Source organism: Copidosoma floridanum, unplaced genomic scaffold, assembly GCF_036245765.1.
Source record: "Copidosoma floridanum isolate Cflo_tuat_1 unplaced genomic scaffold, Cflo_Japanese_pri ptg000006l, whole genome shotgun sequence".
NCBI lineage: Eukaryota > Metazoa > Arthropoda > Insecta > Hymenoptera > Encyrtidae > Copidosoma > Copidosoma floridanum.
This window is the reverse complement of record NW_028321883.1, coordinates 20,427,863-20,447,625: the sequence shown is the minus strand read 5'-3', so window position 1 is coordinate 20,447,625 and position 19,763 is coordinate 20,427,863. Positions and strand designations below refer to the sequence as shown.

Sequence of the window (19,763 nt, the reverse complement as noted above, 5' to 3'; positions counted from 1 at the left end):
AGGCTAGGGCATGAGTAGTCGTTCACTCTTATCTTGGGGATGGAAAAAAACCGCAGGAAAATGAAGGTAAAAAAAAATCCCACACACACACACACACACACACACAAGGTTGTAAAAGAAGAGCGGAGCGCGGGTCGGCGATACATCGGCGATAAAGCGTTTAAGCGCACGGTACAGCAGGCAACTTGCATGATTGCACGGGTAGTAAACAAAAAAAAGGGGTAAAACGCGACTTTGTGCAAAAGAAAAAAAAAACAATAAAGTGTTAGGGGAGGAAAAAAACCAGGGGAGACAGGGAAGACGCGTTAAAAAGGCCGCAAGGCTTGCGGAAAGGGAAAAAAATAAAACAAAAGGGGGGGGGGCGTCGTAGGGTGAAGCGTTTTCTGTATGGAAAAGTCAGCCGCGCGGTCTTATCGATTGCCGGTTTCAGTACACCCTCTCCTCCTGCAGCTTCCGCGCTGCTGTAACTCCTTCGTCTTTTATTTTTCCACTCCCCCCGTATATTCTTCGCCTTTTTTGTTTTCCTTGAAAAATATTTGCCGAAAGTCCTCCTTCCTTTTTCGCAGTCATCGGAGCAGTCGAAACTTTTTCGCGGTTCTCTTATACAACATATTATCTTCTACTCGCGTGTACTGGCTCGTTATTGGCTACTCGGTCTTTTATATTATACGCTCGTCTCTTATTTGCTTTGTAGTATTATTGTACGTGCATATTATAAAAAAAAAAAAACTTTGTTCGCCACGTTCATACGTACCTTTTGTGTATATGTACAAGAAAAAAAGGAGAGGGTTGTTATTATTTCATGAGCCGCAAAAATTCAGGGCATAGGAATTCACTGAAAACCGAGTGAGTATACCAGAGCCTCAGGAAGACTCGATTTTCTGGGGGAGGGTAAAAATTCACCTGCCTGCTATCTCCGACTCATCAAATGCGACGAAAAAAAAAAAAAAAAAAAAAAAAGAAGACTTGGGGGTGGAGGGAAGTCCCGAGTTTTTTTTTTACAATCCGCTCCCTCTCATCCTCCTCGACGTACAAATTTACAGTGAACGCCGTTATTCCATCTCTTGTCCTCTCACTCGTGCAGCCGGCTGTACGTGTAACTCTCCCATACAAACACCGGGGCAGTGTGTGCTCTTGCCATTTTCCTTTTTCGCCGCTCTCTCTCCACATACTGTCTGCTGCTCCCTTCCCACCCCCTCCTCCTTCTCCATTCGTGTACAATATATTGTATACGTATATACATATCGGTACCACCCTCGCTTATACAGATTGTGTGCAGACTCGGGCGCCCACTGCTCTCGTGGAAAAATGGGATGAAAAAAAAGAGAGAGAGGGGTGGTTGAGAGCTCACCATCTCCGAGAGAGCTGTGTGTGTGTGTGTGTGTCTTTCTCTTCGATGGGTGCGCGCGTTCCGCTCCATCAGCGACTATACACGCCGGCAGTGCAGGTTATATAGTGGCGGGGTCGCCGACCGCCGCAGCTACCACCGCGAATCAATTTCAGCATTATGCCTCATTTTCAGCCCTCTGTGCCCACCATGCCCCGTTTCGTTTGCGATTCTCTCTTTTTTTCTCTCCACTCCACTTCGATCCTTAGCTCGGCTATCGGGTATTATTATTTTTTCGAGCGAGATCGTAATCTCGCCTCCCGTTGAGACTGGCCGCTATTTAGGGGTATGCCCAATTGGTACGTCAAACCTCGGGGGTGCGTAAAGTTTTCAATTTATTGGCCACGTTAACAACCATTTGCGTGCTAATTGTGTTGGATAAAGTACGCGGTATTACGTCCATGCGAAAAGCACACGGTTACAAAGCTCCGTCGCACATACCACCAGTGCCCTTTTTTTTTCTTCTGTGTTTGGTCGCACGTGTACCGGAGAAAGAGAGAAAGAGAACCAGCTTGTTTTGCGGCTCTCTGTATATAGTGTATACGTGGGCCGATCGATTTTCATTTTCTACTATCTAGGCGTCCCTTTCATCCCCCCCCCCCATTGGTGCTCTCTGCTGTTGTGTACATCAGTTGCACACACTGCCCCAGCGACATCGAAACGAATAAAGATTTTGCGTGTATACGCGGCGAGGGGGTATAGGGGACAGGCGGAATGCGATGCCTGTGTGCAATGAGATTTTGAGAAAACGTGTCGCCTGAATGTTGCTGATAAATTGCCATTGCCCCGTACACATACGTGTTGTTGTTGTTGTTTCCCCCTTTTTTTAGATGCGCTTGATTATGTGATTTTATGGAGCGTAGAGGCATTGCATGGCTTTTACAGATAAGGATTATCGATCGCAAGTCGTTAGGTGACTTTTTTTTAATTTTAATTTGGTGATTCTTATGTGAAAGAAAAAAAAAAAAAAAAAAAAAAGGGAATTTATCGAGGTTACATTTTGCTTACAATATTTATGTGGTAAAATATCCGATGTAGAATAACTTTCCCGCTGAAGATGGATGATTCCCGCGGAACTCGTCTCTTGTTTTATTTTCTCAAACGCACGCACGCATAAACACACCAGAATGAAAAAAAAAATTGGGGAAAGCAAAGCGAGCAACTGCAGAAACATTGTCGTTCATATTTCAGCGTTTTCTCCGTCCCTCTGTTACTCTCCTTCTTTTCCGCGAGCGCCGAGTCAACTTTTGCGCAAAAAATCCGGCGAATAATATACATGTATGAAGAAACTTTGTCCGTAAAAGCAGAGCAGCCGCGTATAACCGAGAAATAATAAAAACCAAAGTAGGACGAAGAGAGAGAGAGATAGGAGATAAGACCGCGGTAAAAAGCTTTCGAGACGCTCGCTCGCTCAGCAGCGTTTTCGTGCGCCTTTTTTCCACTTTTCCACGACTCTCGGTTTACGTGTTTCGTCGCGCTGCTCTTGCATTTACAATACATTTTTCATAAAGTTTTTATTTTTCCAACGTCATAGCCGATGACAAGAGCAAACGGATGACATCGATGTCTTGGTTCGGCCAAATAAAGCGCATTTCGATCCGTTTGTTTTATCGATCGCTCATTAATCCGCGGGACGGAGAGAGTTTATAAAAGCCGAAAATACCGAGCCACCATCGGCGGAATCGATCATAAACTTTTAATTTAATTTCCTCTGATTTAATCGTACGTAGTGATCGCACAAAGTATCCAGCGATGATTTCCCGAGTACCTTGCCTTCCATTAAACCAGTATATTCCACGGATAGCAGATGAAAACGAGCAGTTAAACGCACACTAGCTGGCTTTTATCATTTCATGTTCTCGTTCGCTTCCGTATAATATAATACACACTAGTTTCGAGGCATTCGCATTTCCTCTCAATTCCCCCGTCCAACCCTCTTCATCTCTACCCTACGCCCCTTACTATTTTACAGCATTAATATTCACCTCAGCCCCGCACGAGAACACGCGTCCTCCTCGTCTCTTCGAGTGCGTGTCCTTTTTTTTCCCTTTTCTCCCTCAGTCTCGTTTGCGTTGCCGAATAATTGCCAACTTTTTTCATTTGCCGGGGCATTTCAGGCGCCGCTGTCATATTTTTGCGATATAATCGTCGCCCTTCCGATGCTCGGGTCGTGGCACAACGGGCTCCGAGGTCGTTGGACCGTAACGCTGTTGGGGCTTTTATTTTTCGTCCTGCGTACAAATATTGATTGGTCGTAACTTTTTTTTTTTCAACTCGAAGGGAAAGACTTTTATCGATTGAAAAATACGTGCTGGCATACGTGAATTTCAAATGATTTTCAATCACAATTTTTGGTACGTGTATAACGTTTAAAGTCTCCGGGTGTATATCGCGCATATTTAAGTCATGCTTTAGCTAATCGTAGCGATGGTAAAACTGTACTGGAAGAAAAACAAGCGGGTCGACAATGGAAGCCAATCGCATGAGTAATAGGAAGTGCACTCACGTTTCACGCACAAGTGTACACTATACAAACTCACACTCGAAGCCATCGAGGAAGAGGAGCACTTTGCCGATCGAAAGGAAAATACACCATCGCACGCACTCGTTATCTCGAGAAATAATTGATCCTTGGTTTGCGCAGCTTTTTCTTCCTCATAGGCGTGAGCCAATGCAAACTTCACCGTATAGGAGTTTTCTCATTTGTAAGCAGCGCGCGTCGCCGATCTCTCGGTTAAATTCGAAGGGCCTGTCCTCCCCTTCCCCTCCTAATGGATTTTAATGTTCACCAGCCCATGGAAAAGTTTTATCTCGAACGTGCATAATGCACACGCTACCGGGAACTGCAATTAACTTTCGTCTCTCTCTCTCTCTCTTGATACTTTTTTTTACTTTTTTATCCGCAAAGTTAACTCCGTATACGGGGATTTAACAAAGTGTCGCTAATAGACAGTTTTTTCTTTTTTGCCGAGAGTGTCAATTTACCCATTCAAAAGTTAGGGGGGCGTCCGGCGTTTCTTTTTTTTTTTCCAATGACACGGTGCTCTCGTGAATATTCAACAGAGAGTGTACCGGGAAAAATCTCACTCGCACGAAATATAATTCACTTGGTCGAAATTGATACACACAGCCGTGCCGCTTTCGTCGATCATCGCTTGTCCGCGCACAGCGGAACATTAGATAGCGATTGAGCCCCTTGTTATACCCGAGGAAAAAAAAAAAAATAGCCCAAAAACAGCAGCGTCACTTTCCCGCGTAACAGTAGCCCACCAAGCGACACATTACATATAGGGTAACCTCCCCCTCCCCTAGCGGTGTAGCTATTATTCACACGCCGTGTTATCCACTGTATGTGTAACACACGAGAAAGAGAGAGAGAGATAGGAAAGGAGCGCGTGATATCATTGATTTTTCATCTGTATATGTATACGAGCGATCCCACGCGCGCACACGCAGCGAAGGGGACAACACCACCGTGTCTATATGGTGTGCACGTACGGGCCTCTATAATCGGCACGAGCGCGTCACGCCTCTCCTTTCGTCCGTATATATATATATACATGGCACCGCGATATACAGAGCAGAGGAGAAGAAGAAGAAGCAGAGAGCGCGAGCGACCGCGTAATGTAACTGAATCGAATGCCTTCTCACGATTAGCCGCGATTTATATTACGACCGGCCTTTGGCGCTTTCTCCCTTTGTGCTCGCTCATCGCTAATTTACAGGATACACATCACTAAGAGGGACTCCGTTGATCTATTTTTTTTTTTTTTTTTTTTTTTTTTCCTCGCGATGTCTCTATTTTCACGAGGATATGATGATTAAAAAATAAAACAGCAACGTATGTCTAGTGACCACATCATTGGAGATAAATTGTCGTTGCATTGTTACGTCTGATTATGATTTTTGTCATCCCGCATACGCGCAATCGTATCACCGACGACTACAGCAGTACTCAAAAACGCTACTGTACTTCCTCTCGCGTGCGTCGTTCACCCATTGTTTCTCTCGCCGTACATTCAACGCGTTCCGACTCTTGTTTCCCCATTCGGGCCTCGTATACAGCTCTGGAGTGTAGGTATACACATACCGTTATTGCGCGGTGCTGGTACAAACACAACATCTCAACTTTCATCGCGCTCTCTCTCTCTCTCTCGACCCTCGTTTTCTCATTACCCACTCTCGCAATTGTTTTCTTGTTTTTGCTCCTTCTCGATTCCCTTTCGCTGATCATTCGCCACCACCGTGACGTTTAATTATCGCGCCGCGTGTGATGAATTAAAAGTGCAGGTGCCAACGTCGGAGATAAATACTTAGATTTGATGTGAGCCCACATTTTTTCGCTGCTAATTAAAATATTGTATAACCTTCGATCTGTCTCGCTACGTTGTCCCAAAAGCTGAGTGGGGGTTTTTTTTTTCCGCTCCACCGGACAATAATGCCCGGGCATCGTGCTTCACGTGGTAGGGATTTTTATCGCCCTTCCTCCATCTCTTCAACCCCCGTATATATACTATGGCTGGTGTGTAATTTTCTTTCCTCCTTGTTTTTCTTTCATTTTTCAAGCCGCACGCGTTGCCCGGGCTTTTGCGAGCGGCGTTCGGTCGAAAATGAATCGAGCGAGAAAGAAAGGATTTATCTGGATCTCCGGCTCGTATGTAAAATCGAGCTGAGCGGGGAGTGGCCGGAGTGAAAAATTTGCGGGATTTACATCTGAATTCGCGAACACGATGTCCAACACCGTACAGAGGAAGGAAGTCGCGAAAACAAAAATGTACTCCTTTTTTCGTTTGATTGTTCGAGTGCGGGCATTAGAGAACTAACTTTTCCAAAGCCGAGGTATACGAGATTTCGACCGAGCCAAGCAAGTCGAAAATGCAAAAAAAAAGGGGGTGGGGAGGAGGGTAAAAGCCTCAACAGGTTGGCGATATATTATCTCGAGCGCCGCACCACCGATGCTGTTTCTTCCTTTTTTTTTGCGCTCCCCGGTGTACCCCTTGCTCTTTCCATATTTCCTTCTTTTGGCGTGGAATTTATGCGCGATTCAACGTGGCCGTGGAAAAGCTTTTCAGTTATATCAAAAAAAACGGAGGCGGGAGGATAGCTCCTCTATTTTGTTTTATTGTACCCGGAGCGCAGGAGGGAGCAAAAGGGTGCGTAATTTACGGCCTTGAGAACAATTAGTCGGGCTCAACTATAGGTAAGAGGAGGAAAAGTATATACCTTTCGCTTGTTTTTTCTTCTGCCAAACAATGAAGCGCCAATTAATTACTCAATTGGAAACAACACGTACACACTGACGCGGTTAAAAAACATTTGGTGCTCTCGTAAATCACCCCGTAACGGAGTGCGGTATCCGAGCGCATCATAACCGTACGATTGGACGTGCAAAGGCTCCCCAATATCTCTGCGCCGAGCAAACAAGCAGAAAAAAGATAACAGCCCAGCGTACAAGTATTTACCGCGAGTTAAGCACGGAACCCGCAAAAAGTGCCTCGGCGAAAAGGAGAAGGGGAGGGGGGGGCAGAAGAAAAAAAACAAAGACATCACCGCCCGGCGCACGCTTTGTAAGTCCAACGTGTATCCATTTCTGCAGCAGGTAGATACAGCGTATACCTCGGAGGAGGAAAAAAATGATAACCCGAGCATTTTCGATAGATTCGATCGATCGAGCGGTCGTAGGTATCCCGTACATAAACCAGGGACGCCAAATATTTGCCGGTGAGCTGCCTAGACCGAGTCCACCGAAGCGAAAACATTTAAGGCGCAGCAGCTCTCCGGTTAAAAGTAAAAAAAAAAAAAAAAAAAAAAAAAACTGCAGCAGCATCGTCCAGGATTCGGTCTTTGCACCGTATAGCTGTGTACGAGCCCTCTTCCTCCTTTGATACTCGAAGCCAAAGCGAGACCGCCTCCCAGGGGAGGGAAAGAGGAGGAGGAGGAGGTCAAATCTTTTGACGGGAGTGTACACCTACTTCTTTCACGGAGCCGGAGAGCATCGGCTCTCCTTCTTTCGGATTATGCTTATTAAGAAGCCTCGCGTCCTCTGGGCCGGAAACGGATCTTCCTCCCGTGAATTCCGCAGAGACAAACCAAGACTCGTCCCTTCCATCCCCGTTTCCTCTTTCTCCGAGTATGCGTGTCCGCGTGCAGTGACGTCTCTGGCATTCGTCAAGATCAGGATCGCGGCGTCGTTGTATACACATCAAAATCTCTCTCTTATCGCGCCATCAAGTTCTCTCTCTCTCTCTCTCGCTCATTGTCGCGATCATTATATTTTTCGAGCCTTCGAACGCACATTGTTGCAGACGCGTCCTTGTTTCCCCTTTTTCTTTTATTTTTCCACCATCAGCCTACGTGGGTACGTCCATCCCTCTTCTACTCCCGCGGGCATACGAATTCGAGTGAAATATATCTCCGCTACTCGCGTGGAATTTGCCAGCCAGGCAGCAAAAAAAAAAAGAAAAAAAAAAAAAAAAAAAAGGAAGACGAGGCAGCAGCACTGCTATGTCGTATATAGTACGGGGAGGAGAGAGAGAGAGAGAGAGAAGGGGAAAAAAAAGGAGAAATGTGTATAAATATAAAAAGACAAAAAGGTACGTCGACGACGATGGCAGAGCATAGCAGTTGCACGTGTGTGTGTGTGTGTGCGAGCCGCAGCAGCCAAGAAGAAGGAGGAGGAGGGAGGAGGACGTATAGGACACAAAGTCGGATAGAGCAAAGCGCGCGCGATACGACCAAGAGAGAAAGAGAGGAGGTCGATGTCCTACGGGCTGTGCACTCGCGTCACGTGTGTATACTTACGTATATACATATTCTCTATACTCTCTCCACTCTTCTCCTTCTCCTCCTGCTCTTCTTCGTCCTTCCCTCTTGTCTTGCACTCCTTCGTGCATTTTCCGTGCCTATATATACATATACCTACCTATACACTCTCTTTATTGTGCATCAGCCGACTCTTGGAACTCCCCCCTCCCTATCCCCTTGGATATGTCAGAAACGCGCCCGTCGATTTTTCACCGTATACCTACTTACACGCTCTTGAGTGTGCATTTTTTTTTTTTTTTTTTTTTTTTTTTTTTTTTTGCCGCCTCGTCGTCAAATTGTTTCGTCCGTCGATTTTTACCAACGTGAGGCACCGAGACCGAAGAGGAGCACAAGCATACACACCTGACGTTTTTTGTTTATTGATTGTTTAGCGGTCGCCCGAAGCTAAACATATCCTTTCTCGATTGGGGTTACCCGGATTAATTTAACGGTCGAGTGGACAGGGTTGTACCCCCTCCCTTCGTTTTGAGGGAGAAAACGTTGCTGCGTGTCCTGCAGATGGATCATGCCTTTTTTTTTTTTTTTTTTTGTGTGCTGTCGGTTGTTGGCTCGATCGTTTAAGGTGTATTTTACCTCTTGAGATGGAGGAAGAAAAATAAGAAAATAAAATGAGTAAAGTTAACGAGATGCGAAAGTCAAATTTCATTCCGAGACCCTTTGGCGCGAACGACACTGCTTTTACCTCGTATACGCTCGCGTTTCCCTCGGCTTTCAAATCGACGCGACGAAAACTCGATTCGCCCTCCTTGGCGCTAGCACTCGTTAACGTCCTCCTACTCGTGCCTCGCATATTTCGCCCGTGCACATAAATATACGAGCACGCCCGCAACCCCTCAGAAAAAAAAAAAAAAAAAGAACCATCCACATATTCTTCTCCGCATTGTCAGGCAGCGCACGCGCCTCTTCCTTCCTTCCTTCTCTCTTTTGGTTTGTGTTTTTCTTTTGCCCACCGCAGTCGCTTGCACCGGTTTTCCACGCCGGAGACACACTTTTTTTCCGTACAACTCATACACCAACATATACATTTATATGTACCCAACGAGACGAGGTTTCCCATTTAAACAATAAACACACATCACAGCTCTTAAAACATGTACTGTTTTTTTTCCTCTTTCCCTTTGCATCACACTGCTGTATCGATCTCCTTGGTCCTTTTTTTCTCGTTTTTTCTTGCGACGAATATTAAATCGAACCGCTTCAAGGTCCTTGGGTATAGCGTGCTCTCGTTACCCTCAACGTTTTTTGCACGTCGGTCGCCCGAGAAAAACCACCTCGCGTGTTTTTTCTCTGATTTCTCGAACGCGGGGGAGAAAAGAGAGACGGAGGGGGGGAGCTCAGAGTGGAGAGAGAAATGAGATTCCGGGGGATGATAAACCAAGTCGGAGAGATACGTGTACGTTATTTCTTCATTGTTTTTGCCGGGCTCGAAAAATCGCTCTATCGATCCTTATGGGTTATTGTTGTTGCTGAAAGAACCAACCGAGGTGTACTACAAGGCCGTCGGCAGTGCGAGATTTTATCGTCTCACGCGAAACTCCGATGCGTATCGGATTACCACGTTGTTGGGAACAATTATATATATATGTGCAGCCGCGGTCTTTGTCGTAGGTTTTTTTTTTCTCTTCTTTATTGTTGGTTTTATACAAATTACCGAGTGCTTGGGAGTTTAATGGAAAATCTACTTACAGCTGTTGCCCCGAGTGGAAAAAAAAAAAAAAAGAAAAAAAAAACAACAACACAGATGAACTTGTATATACACGTAACGTGCACAAGGTCGGGTCGTTTAATCGAGACAATTTGTTTTTTATGTTGCAGCGATCTGGAGCGAGACTTGAGTCTATCGGAGGACAGCGAAGACGATGAAGCTCCAAAGGTGAGTTTGGTTGATGAATTATTGTCGCGCCTCGAAAGAAGAGAAAATAAGAAAAATCAATAAACGTTTGTTCTCCTCTTTGCAGACGGTACCTTCAAAGCCAGTGAAAGATGGAAGGAGCCCCATGTCAGTCGAGTGAGTTTTCTCTTTTCTATATTTTAACAGCTTGTGGAAAAAAAAAAAAAAAAAAAAAAACTAGCTACACATCAGAAGCGCAGGATCCCCGACAAATCCCATACAAATTTCAAGTTGCCGGCATACCCATCGCCTATACGTTTTTATGTCATCGATCAATCCATTCGGCACACCAAACGACTCGCGCGTACATCTGCACACAATACAAACACACACGCATGGATGGAGGGAACTCGGCCTCTCATTTAAATACGAAAAGCCCGTCGATTATGTATCGATTGATTGCGAGGCGAACGGCGTATCTGCATATTAAAAACGTGCGCGCACACACAATGCAACAGACGCTCCCTTGAGGTGTCTAATATGTCGGACACGTCGCGAAGGCGCGCGAGCGATAAATCGACGGCGCGGAAAAGCTGCCGGGAGTCGAGGCAGGAGCAGGAGGAGGAGGGAAAAAAAAAAAAAAAAAAAAAAAAAAAGAGAGAGAAATAGAGGGTGTACACAGGGAGGGAGTGAAATTGATCGATCGCGCGTTCAAATTGCTCGACTGATATTAATTACGCTCCGCGCGTGTGTGTATGTCCGCACGATGATCGGGCGACGAAGACGACCACACTATGTATGATGCACAGAGGGAAGGGAGCAATCGGATCAATCGTGATTAGTGGGCGTGTTTACGTGTGAGCAGCGAGGTACATCCATCTCCGCGCTCCTCCGTACACATATTATACCTCCTGTAGCCCGTGATGGGCACTGATGCTCGTACGCTTGTATCGTCGGGTTGCATAACACATCGTAACACATCGGCGCGCTTTTGAACGTTGCCTGTATACATGCTCATCGATTGAAACATTGACACCTCGTGACCTTGGTGAAACGGAGTAGGGGTATAATTTGGTGTTTTACTTGCAGTTTATCGGCGCCGCTGATCCCGAAGATGACTACGGCGCCGCTGATCCCGAAGGTGACTACGGCGCCGCTCCCCTTGGTCCCGATGTCCCCGATGCCCATGTCGCCCATGGGCCCAATGTCCCCGGCGAACGCACGGGGTCCCTCGCAACAGCAAGCACCGTCGAGCCTCGCGGCCAAACCGAGCCCGAAGCCGGCCGCCCCGACCCAGCCGAGGCACGCGGCCGACAGTCCCGTCGACGCCAGCAATAACCAGACGCACCAAAGACCGCCGAGCCCACCTGTCGAGGCGCCCGCCAGCTCGGGCAGCGCGAGCTCGTCCTCCGACTCGGGCTCGGACTCCGGCTCGGACTCGACCGACGACGACAGCGACGGGGAGGTGGACGAGCCGGTCCAGAGCATCGATCGGGCAGCAACGGCCACAACCGGTAACAACAACGCGTCGAGCAAGGGCCCGACTACGCCCCCGGTTGTGGTGGGGTCGCCGGGCGAGGCGCCGGTCGAGGAGCTGCCGCCCGCGGTCGAGGAGTCCAAGCCCAGGTGGAACTTGGGCTCGTTCCTGGTTAAGGCTGAGCCGCAGAACGGCGACGGTGGCAAGTCGGTGAGCGCCGGGGGTACCGGGGTCGCTGGCAATAACGGCAAGAAGAAGGAGGAGGTCGCGAGGAGCGAGGAGGCGCCGGTCGTGCAGCCGGCGAGGCACTCGGAGACCAAGGAGTGGAGGCTGAGCAGTAGCCTCAGCGAGAGCGAACAGCCGAGCAGCGAGGCCGGGGGCAAGACGCCTGACAACGAGCAACAAAAACAGCAGCAGCAATCGTCGTCCTCGTCCAAGCCACAGGTACGGGTTTTACACAGACACCTACTTGTTTCTTGTTTTGTGTTTCATTTCCGCGTAAAGTAGACTGGTTTGTTGATCTTTCAATGTCGATTGGTCGTCAAATTACACGAAATGTTTACTATTGACGTTCATTGTTCGCACGAGTCGGTTGATCTGTTTATGCTCGTAATTCAATAATACCTCTCCGTGACTTGTATCGGTCACGTGTTTATTGAAATAGTGTAGTTCGGCGCCAATCGCACGTTGGTAGGTGTATCCAAGTATTTTCTAAAGTTTGATGGAAAATAATTTAAAAAAAAATGTATCGAAACAGGCGAAGCAGCAGGACAAACCAAAGCTACCGGATGTGCGAAAACGGGGTAGGCCGCGCAAAACGGACAAGAGCCCGAAAGCCGCTCCGGCCGCAGTCCAGTCCCAGTCCGTAGTCACTAGCAACGCCGAGGAGTCGACCAAGTTGGCGGCAACGAAGCGCAGTAGGAAGCGCACGATCCAGGGTAGCAGTCCCACTGCCCGGCGTAACAAGAAGCCACCACCGCCCTCGAAACCCATTCTGACGACCAGCGAGGAGGATAGTGACGGAGATCGACGGGGCGCCGGTGGTACTACCGGTGGAGTCTACAGTGACTCGGACTCCGAGCCGGCAGGGATCGCGCGTAGGCCCGTCGCGCCACCGTCTCTGTCCCAGACTGGCGCCGCGTCCCCCGCAATCGGAGGAAAGAGGCACAAAAGGCCGAGATTGGAGTTGTCGAGTAGCGGCGAGGATAGTCATGGACTCGATGACAAGGACGAGCAAGCCATCGATGAGAGGCAACAGCACAGGCGGGGTAAACGATCGCGCGAGGATGACGATTGTTGGGAAAGGTGTGTAATTGTTGTTACATTGAGAGTATTGTTTTTTGATGTCTTGCACACATTTACGATCTAGAAGCATTGGCTCGACCGAGCTGTCAGCCGAGGATCCAATTGTGCTTGCAAGTCTCGATGAGCGTAAGGAGGCTGTGCGGTGTTGTTAATTTATTGGTTGTTTGTAGGTTGCCACAGGCAAAGCGAAGTAGAAAGGTAAGCGAATCGTCGAAGAAGGTCCAGGATAAGAAGAAGAGCACGACGAAACTGAAGCCCAGAAGGCGAAGATCGCCGGTTACTCGAGTCTCGGAGTGTCCCTCGGAGTCGGACAGTGAGTCAGATATTACGAATAGGAGAAACCGAAAGGTGCGTGCTTTTTCTTTTATTTTATTATTTTTTTTTTTTCTCTTTATTTCAATGAAATATCTAATATTACTGATCAAACGAAAATCAATAGATTGCGCGGGTGCAACCAAGGCCACGGCCATCGCAAACGCGCGCAACTTCGACCAACAACTCGGACAGTGATAACAGTCCGGCCTCCGTTAAAGCTCAAAAAGAAACAGGTGGCGGCGGTAAGGGCGGTAAGGGCGGTAAGGGCGGTAAGGGCGGTGTTGTCGCTCAGGACAACAAAAAGAGTGCCCTGCGCCGTCTCTTCGTCGATTCTCGTGCCAAAGGAGGCAAGGGTGGTAAGGGCGGCAAAGGTGGCAAGGGTGGCGGCAAGTGTGGCATCTACGTCGAGGAATACACCGGGAACACGCCAACGGGCAGCGAGAGCCCGTACAAGCGCCGGCCGTCCCCGGCAGCTACCGCGCCGGCTGCCACAGTGGTCAGCAGTCAAGTCAGTCACGAAGACAAACAGCAGCAGCAGCAGAAACCCCCCCAGCCGCAGCAGCAGCAACCGCCGCAGCCGCAGCAACAGCACCAATTGCCCCCATCCTCGAGCAGCACCCCCGTACTTCCCATGACTTACGAAAATAGTACGCTAAGGTTTGTCTGCAAGATAGATCTGATTAAGCTGCCTGGCGTAATGTCCAAGGGCCAAGAGATGAGACAGAGAACCGAGATGCCCAACACCAGGCCGTCCTCTAGGTAATTTTCGAGTGCAAAAACAAAAATTTAACTCTGTCAGATATGAGGGAATTCTTTTCGTTCAACTAACATCTCCTTGATTTCTCGCGTGTAGGCAAAAATCGAGCTCGAGTCAGATGAAAAAAAAGAGACCCTCGACGCCTGAGGAGGGCGAGATCGTCGAGTCGATGCCAGGCTCCAGCCGTGCCGAGAACAGCGACTCGAGCCCAAATCCAAACATCAAGAAAAGCGGTAGCTCGAGCAACTCGAACCGTGGTAGGAAAGGTGCGAGCAGCAGTAGCAAGAGCAATCGCTCGACTATGATCAAGTCCAAGCCTACGGTCGTTAAGTCAAGTGACACGAAGTTGCCCGAGGGCAAGCCGAAAAACGATGATATTAGCAGCGGTGCTCGTAAAGCATCAAAGAGGAATCGCAAGGCAAGCAGCAGTTCGGTCTCGAGTCTAGACAAGAAAGTCAAGATCGAGATCAAGGATGAGAAGAAAAAGAAGAAGAGGAAACACGAGGAGCTCGAAAACATTAGGTTTTCGTCCAGTCAGGTGCTTACAGCGTTCTTTGATTTTTTTTGTTTCACAATCGCCAGGAGCTGAAAAATTTATTGGTCATCTGACTTTTCATATTGTAGAACGATGTACTGCCGACGAATCACGAGCGGGAATCGAATCCCGACATGGGTCTGGCGCCGCAGCCTCTGCAACCTCAGCGTGTTTTCTATTCAAATTTTTACTCCCAGCCGAATGATTTGTCCGAAGACATGTAAGTTTCACAGCGATCACTTTAAATGTATTTTAGACGAACAAGTGGACAAAAATTAATGACAGTGAGAAAGTTTAAAGTTGCGAATAATCAATTCAAAAATTGTTAACATAGGTATCATGAGCAATACCTGGCCGAAGCCAAGCGGTTAAAGCATAGTGCCGACGAGGAGGCTGACGTTACGACGCAATGTATACTCTACCTCGAAGGTGCAATTTATTTTATCCTCACAGGCCAGGCCATGGAATCTGCTCATGCACACATATCTGCTGGAGCTGCCTTTCGCATGTACAGAGATACTCTTTCCATTATCAAGTGAGTATTTATTTTAATTTTAAAAACAGCTACGTTGGCCTGTCACATTAAATTTTACATTCATCGCCTGGTGGATTCTTTATGTACTCACAATGTTTTTCTTTCTTTCAGATTCATTGCAACAAAATTCAACCCGCACGAAAATAATTCAGCCGAAAGTGAGATTCACACGAAGCTGCTTATCTTTAGGTTAGTATATTGTAACCAACTAGTTTTACAACGGAGTAGATGTATTTGTCATCTCCTCCACAACTAATCGCGGATCGACAACTAATTTTTTTTTTTTCTTGTCTTTCTTTTAGTTATTGGTGCCAGGCATTAATATACCAGAAAATGTACTCCCTCAGAAAAACCGAAATCAAAGAAAACTGGGGTACTCTAGGGAGATACTTTGCTAAAGTAATTAACAAATTTGGTTCTGAAAATTATCCTCGCAACTATTTTCTTACAAAATTTTAAACTCCGTCACTTCTGCAGCAGGTGCAACTAATACAGCCGGAGCCAAATCAAGGTACTCCATCGTTATCGCCTACACCCTCGCCAGCTGGCTCTGTGGGCTCGGTTGGTAGTCAAAGCAGTGGTTATAGTAGCGGCGAACTTGCCAATCGCAGCTTAGCCAATGGCCAGATGCCGGTACCAATTAACACCCACACGTGTGCCAGTGTGCCTCTCCACACTTATAATCTCATGCACAAGCTTCACGACGACATGTTCATGATTTTAAGTGCGCATGACAAGTGGGAGAAGGCCTGCTCCCTCGTCACCGATAAACATCGCGGTAAGTTTATCTTATACAAGACTATCCTCCCACGAAGCGTATTCTTGATGAGTTGACGAATTATGAATTAACCGCTAATCATTCGCATTACAGACTTTTTCATCCAGTTGGACGAAGCACTAGGTCCACTGTCGCCACGCAGTTCGCCCTCAGACCTTGCTCGCTACGTGACAGCCGGCATAAAGAAACTGCGTTCCCTTTGACCAAAGTGGCATAGCCCCCGGCCGCCCACGCCGAGCTACGTCAGCATCTTACCGTACAACATCGCCACTTATCTAACGATGTACTCGTAAGGTGTATCAGCTCAGTTACATAAGTTAGACTGTCTTTCATGTACTTCGTTTCACATTAATGTTCATGTATTCATCATCAGGACAATTTCAATTCGTTATTGTTTATTATTTTTCTATTACTTCATTTTGTTTATTTTTTTTATTTTTTTTTTTTTTCATCTCCATGCTTTTTAAAGTACTTATTCTATTGTCTGTACTACCACTCACTTTATAATAAAAAAAAAAAAAAAAAAAAAAAAAAAGAAAATAATTTCCTTATGTATTATTCAATAATTAAAATTATGCTATTATTCAGCATAATGTAAAATTATGCTATTCAGAGGACCGCTTCAAAAGTGGTCTCATTTAAAACCTGAGCTGCTAAAGACTGCTATGTTTGCGCTCATCCCTGGAGCAACAGCAGGAATCGCTATCTCGGGACTTTCGCGGGCCAAGATTTTTCGTATAAGCGATGTTTCTTCACGAAAATTAGACTCCTCGGACCTTGTCTGTGACGCAAAACTAGTTATCTTTGACTTTTTTTGGATATGTCCGCAAGGATCCTACATTTTCATTTTCTTCTTCGTCGGTCGAGTGTTCATTTTTCATCAAGAGCTTTCCCACATTAGCTTCGACCGACGTTTGTTCCTTATCCTGGCCTTCATTAAGCCAGTTTATCAAAATCCTTTCATCTCTTGAGAAAAAGATTCCACTTTATTCAACTTTATTCCAACCGTAAATTTTTTGCGGCAGTAAAAATTATTTGTATATCCTTACTCATCCTTATTCCATAATACAAAAGGACATTATTTTCACTTTTAACAGATAGACTTTTTACTAATAGTTCTGTGCACTACTGTTCTTGTTTTTTATTTTCCTATTATTTTATGTTGATTTTTTTACTATTATTTTACTACTACTCACATTTTTTTATTAGAATAAAGGGAATGAAAATTGTTTGAATGAAATCTTTGTTTTATGCATGATAATGTGCATTAATATTAATCTGAAACGAAAGACATGCTTACGTCAAAAAAATTATATATTATAACGATTATATATATTATAAGAAAGAAGATTATATATTATAAGAATGAATATAGAACGAAGACTCTTACTTACTATAAGTAATAAGTAGTGGAATTCGAAAAAAATACTTATTTTTTAGCAACCTCGCGTGGTCTTTGGGCTTATATTAATAAATATTTGTTTCCTGTTGGTTATCGTCTCTTTTTTCCATTATTAACGAGAACGATCTTATGTTTAAGTTATTAAGATCATTATTATTATTGATTTTGCGATTATACATTTTTTTCTTCATTTGCGATGAGCAATAATTATAATATTACACGATAATAGTTATAATGATGACAATAATGTTTATCTATTAAAATCGCATTAATTATTAATTAATTTATTATTGATACGTTAATTGAAAGTGAATAAAAAGCAAGAGAAATATATTTTAGAGTTGGTCTCAATTTTAGTTTTTTTTATTCTTGTTTACACTTTTTACATTTTTACACTTCATTTTTCTTCTAATTTCAAAATCTCTTCGGTAACCTTATTTATTGTTATTTGATATCTCTTTACCCAGCTTTTTTTATTACTTTTGTCAATGAACTCTGTTTTGTAAAACCGTGCAAAAGTCTTGTTATTTTATCGAAAAATGAGTGGATTTAAACATGAAAACGCGCAATCATCTTAAAAAGTAGGGAAATTACAAAGAAAAAAAAAAAAAAAAAAATGTTCATGAAAAGTGAAGGATAATTTGAATGCATGTTAAAACGAATTTTCGTTTACTGCGTTTCAAGCATAATATGTAATATAAAACATAATACAACTGAATAGTTTTATTTATAGCGAAAGAAAATGCTTGTAAAATATTTTTAAAGAAAGAAAAGAAAAAAATCCATGAAATTTTTTAAATGGTATTTAGTGAGCTCAACGAAGCCTTAATTATTTTTAGAGAATTCGTGGTATAACTAAATGTAAGTTATGTAACGCGATGATTCGACGAAACCGTCTCGTAAAGATTACGAAGTAAATTGTCAGTTAACGAGAGATGCCTATAGTTTAATGAATCATAATGCAAATGGTATAACTAAACAAACGAGGTCTTCGATATTGTTTAAGATAATATTGAGCACTTATTTCTCCGCTCAGCATCAATTAATATTATTAATTGTACATTTATATAATTTTTAAAGTTTTTAAGCTGAACGACGAAGTAAGTTCAATGGAGGTGAATAAAGTTAAATGGAGAATTTTACTGTAAAATAAAAAGTTTTTTCGTCGTGATGACGTTTTTATCAAAGAGGAATATACGAAGAAAGAAAATGAAATATTTCTAGTAATAGAAAAATTCTTGTATGAAAATAAGTTTCTTATGACAAATTGAAGAAAAGAAGATTACAATGAAAATCAAAATAAACATTTAACCAGTATTTTGATTATTTATATATGATAAGTATGATGTAAATAATAAAAAGATACTTTAAATAATCAACTGCATCAATTAATCATTCTTTTCCAACCTTTCATGAAAAATGTATATCCAAAATTTATTTAAAATTTTGTTTTTTTTTTTCTTTCAATATTTTATCCTTCATACTAGACAAGGTGACGCAGTTCTTTGCTATTACACGCCATCTAGCGTTGCGAATTTATGAACTAAAAAGTGGCCCTAAACTTTTGATACAGAGCAATTGAGCTCAGAGCTCAGAGATGGCGCTGATCTAAATAACTATTACTACTTACAGTAGAGCCAGCTCTGTATCAAAAGTTTAGGGCCACTTTTTAGTTCATAAATTCGCAACGCTAGATGGCGTGTAATAGCAAAGAACTGCGTCACCTTGTCTAGTATGAAGGATAAAATATTGAAAGAAAAAAAAAAACAAAATTTTAAATAAATTTTGGATATACATTTTTCATGAAAGGTTGGAAAAGAATGATTAATTGATGCAGTTGATTATTTAAAGTATCTTTTTATTATTTACATCATACTTATCATATATAAATAATCAAAATACTGGTTAAATGTTTATTTTGATTTTCATTGTAATCTTCTTTTCTTCAATTTGTCATAAGAAACTTATTTTCATACAAGAATTTTTCTATTACTAGAAATATTTCATTTTCTTTCTTCGTATATTCCTCTTTGATAAAAACGTCATCACGACGAAAAAACTTTTTATTTTACAGTAAAATTCTCCATTTAACTTTATTCACCTCCATTGAACTTACTTCGTCGTTCAGCTTAAAAACTTTAAAAATTATATAAATGTACAATTAATAATATTAATTGATGCTGAGCGGAGAAATAAGTGCTCAATATTATCTTAAACAATATCGAAGACCTCGTTTGTTTAGTTATACCATTTGCATTATGATTCATTAAACTATAGGCATCTCTCGTTAACTGACAATTTACTTCGTAATCTTTACGAGACGGTTTCGTCGAATCATCGCGTTACATAACTTACATTTAGTTATACCACGAATTCTCTAAAAATAATTAAGGCTTCGTTGAGCTCACTAAATACCATTTAAAAAATTTCATGGATTTTTTTCTTTTCTTTCTTTAAAAATATTTTACAAGCATTTTCTTTCGCTATAAATAAAACTATTCAGTTGTATTATGTTTTATATTACATATTATGCTTGAAACGCAGTAAACGAAAATTCGTTTTAACATGCATTCAAATTATCCTTCACTTTTCATGAACATTTTTTTTTTTTTTTTT

At 43.7% G+C, this 19,763-nt stretch overlaps 1 protein-coding gene across 4 annotated transcripts in view; it reads left to right on the top strand.

Annotated features, from left to right (window-relative positions):
* The window catches only part of lilli (AF4/FMR2 family member lilliputian), a 195,098-nt gene extending 176,576 nt beyond the window's left edge, over window positions 1-18,522 (top strand). For all 4 annotated transcript variants that reach the window (XM_014353081.3, XM_014353082.3, XM_014353080.3 and 1 more), the window contains 13 exons: window positions 10,028-10,085; window positions 10,171-10,220; window positions 11,133-11,964; window positions 12,278-12,825; window positions 12,996-13,173; window positions 13,265-13,899; window positions 13,994-14,435; window positions 14,522-14,652; window positions 14,767-14,967; window positions 15,079-15,156; window positions 15,270-15,366; window positions 15,445-15,745; window positions 15,839-18,522. In XM_014353081.3, the coding sequence (XP_014208567.2) occupies window positions 10,028-10,085; window positions 10,171-10,220; window positions 11,133-11,964; window positions 12,278-12,825; window positions 12,996-13,173; window positions 13,265-13,899; window positions 13,994-14,435; window positions 14,522-14,652; window positions 14,767-14,967; window positions 15,079-15,156; window positions 15,270-15,366; window positions 15,445-15,745; window positions 15,839-15,948 (3,661 nt within the window). In that variant the 3' untranslated portion in view covers window positions 15,949-18,522. The remainder of the gene's footprint in view (window positions 1-10,027; window positions 10,086-10,170; window positions 10,221-11,132; window positions 11,965-12,277; window positions 12,826-12,995; window positions 13,174-13,264; window positions 13,900-13,993; window positions 14,436-14,521; window positions 14,653-14,766; window positions 14,968-15,078; window positions 15,157-15,269; window positions 15,367-15,444; window positions 15,746-15,838) is intronic.
* The last annotated feature ends 1,241 nt before the right edge of the window (window positions 18,523-19,763 follow it).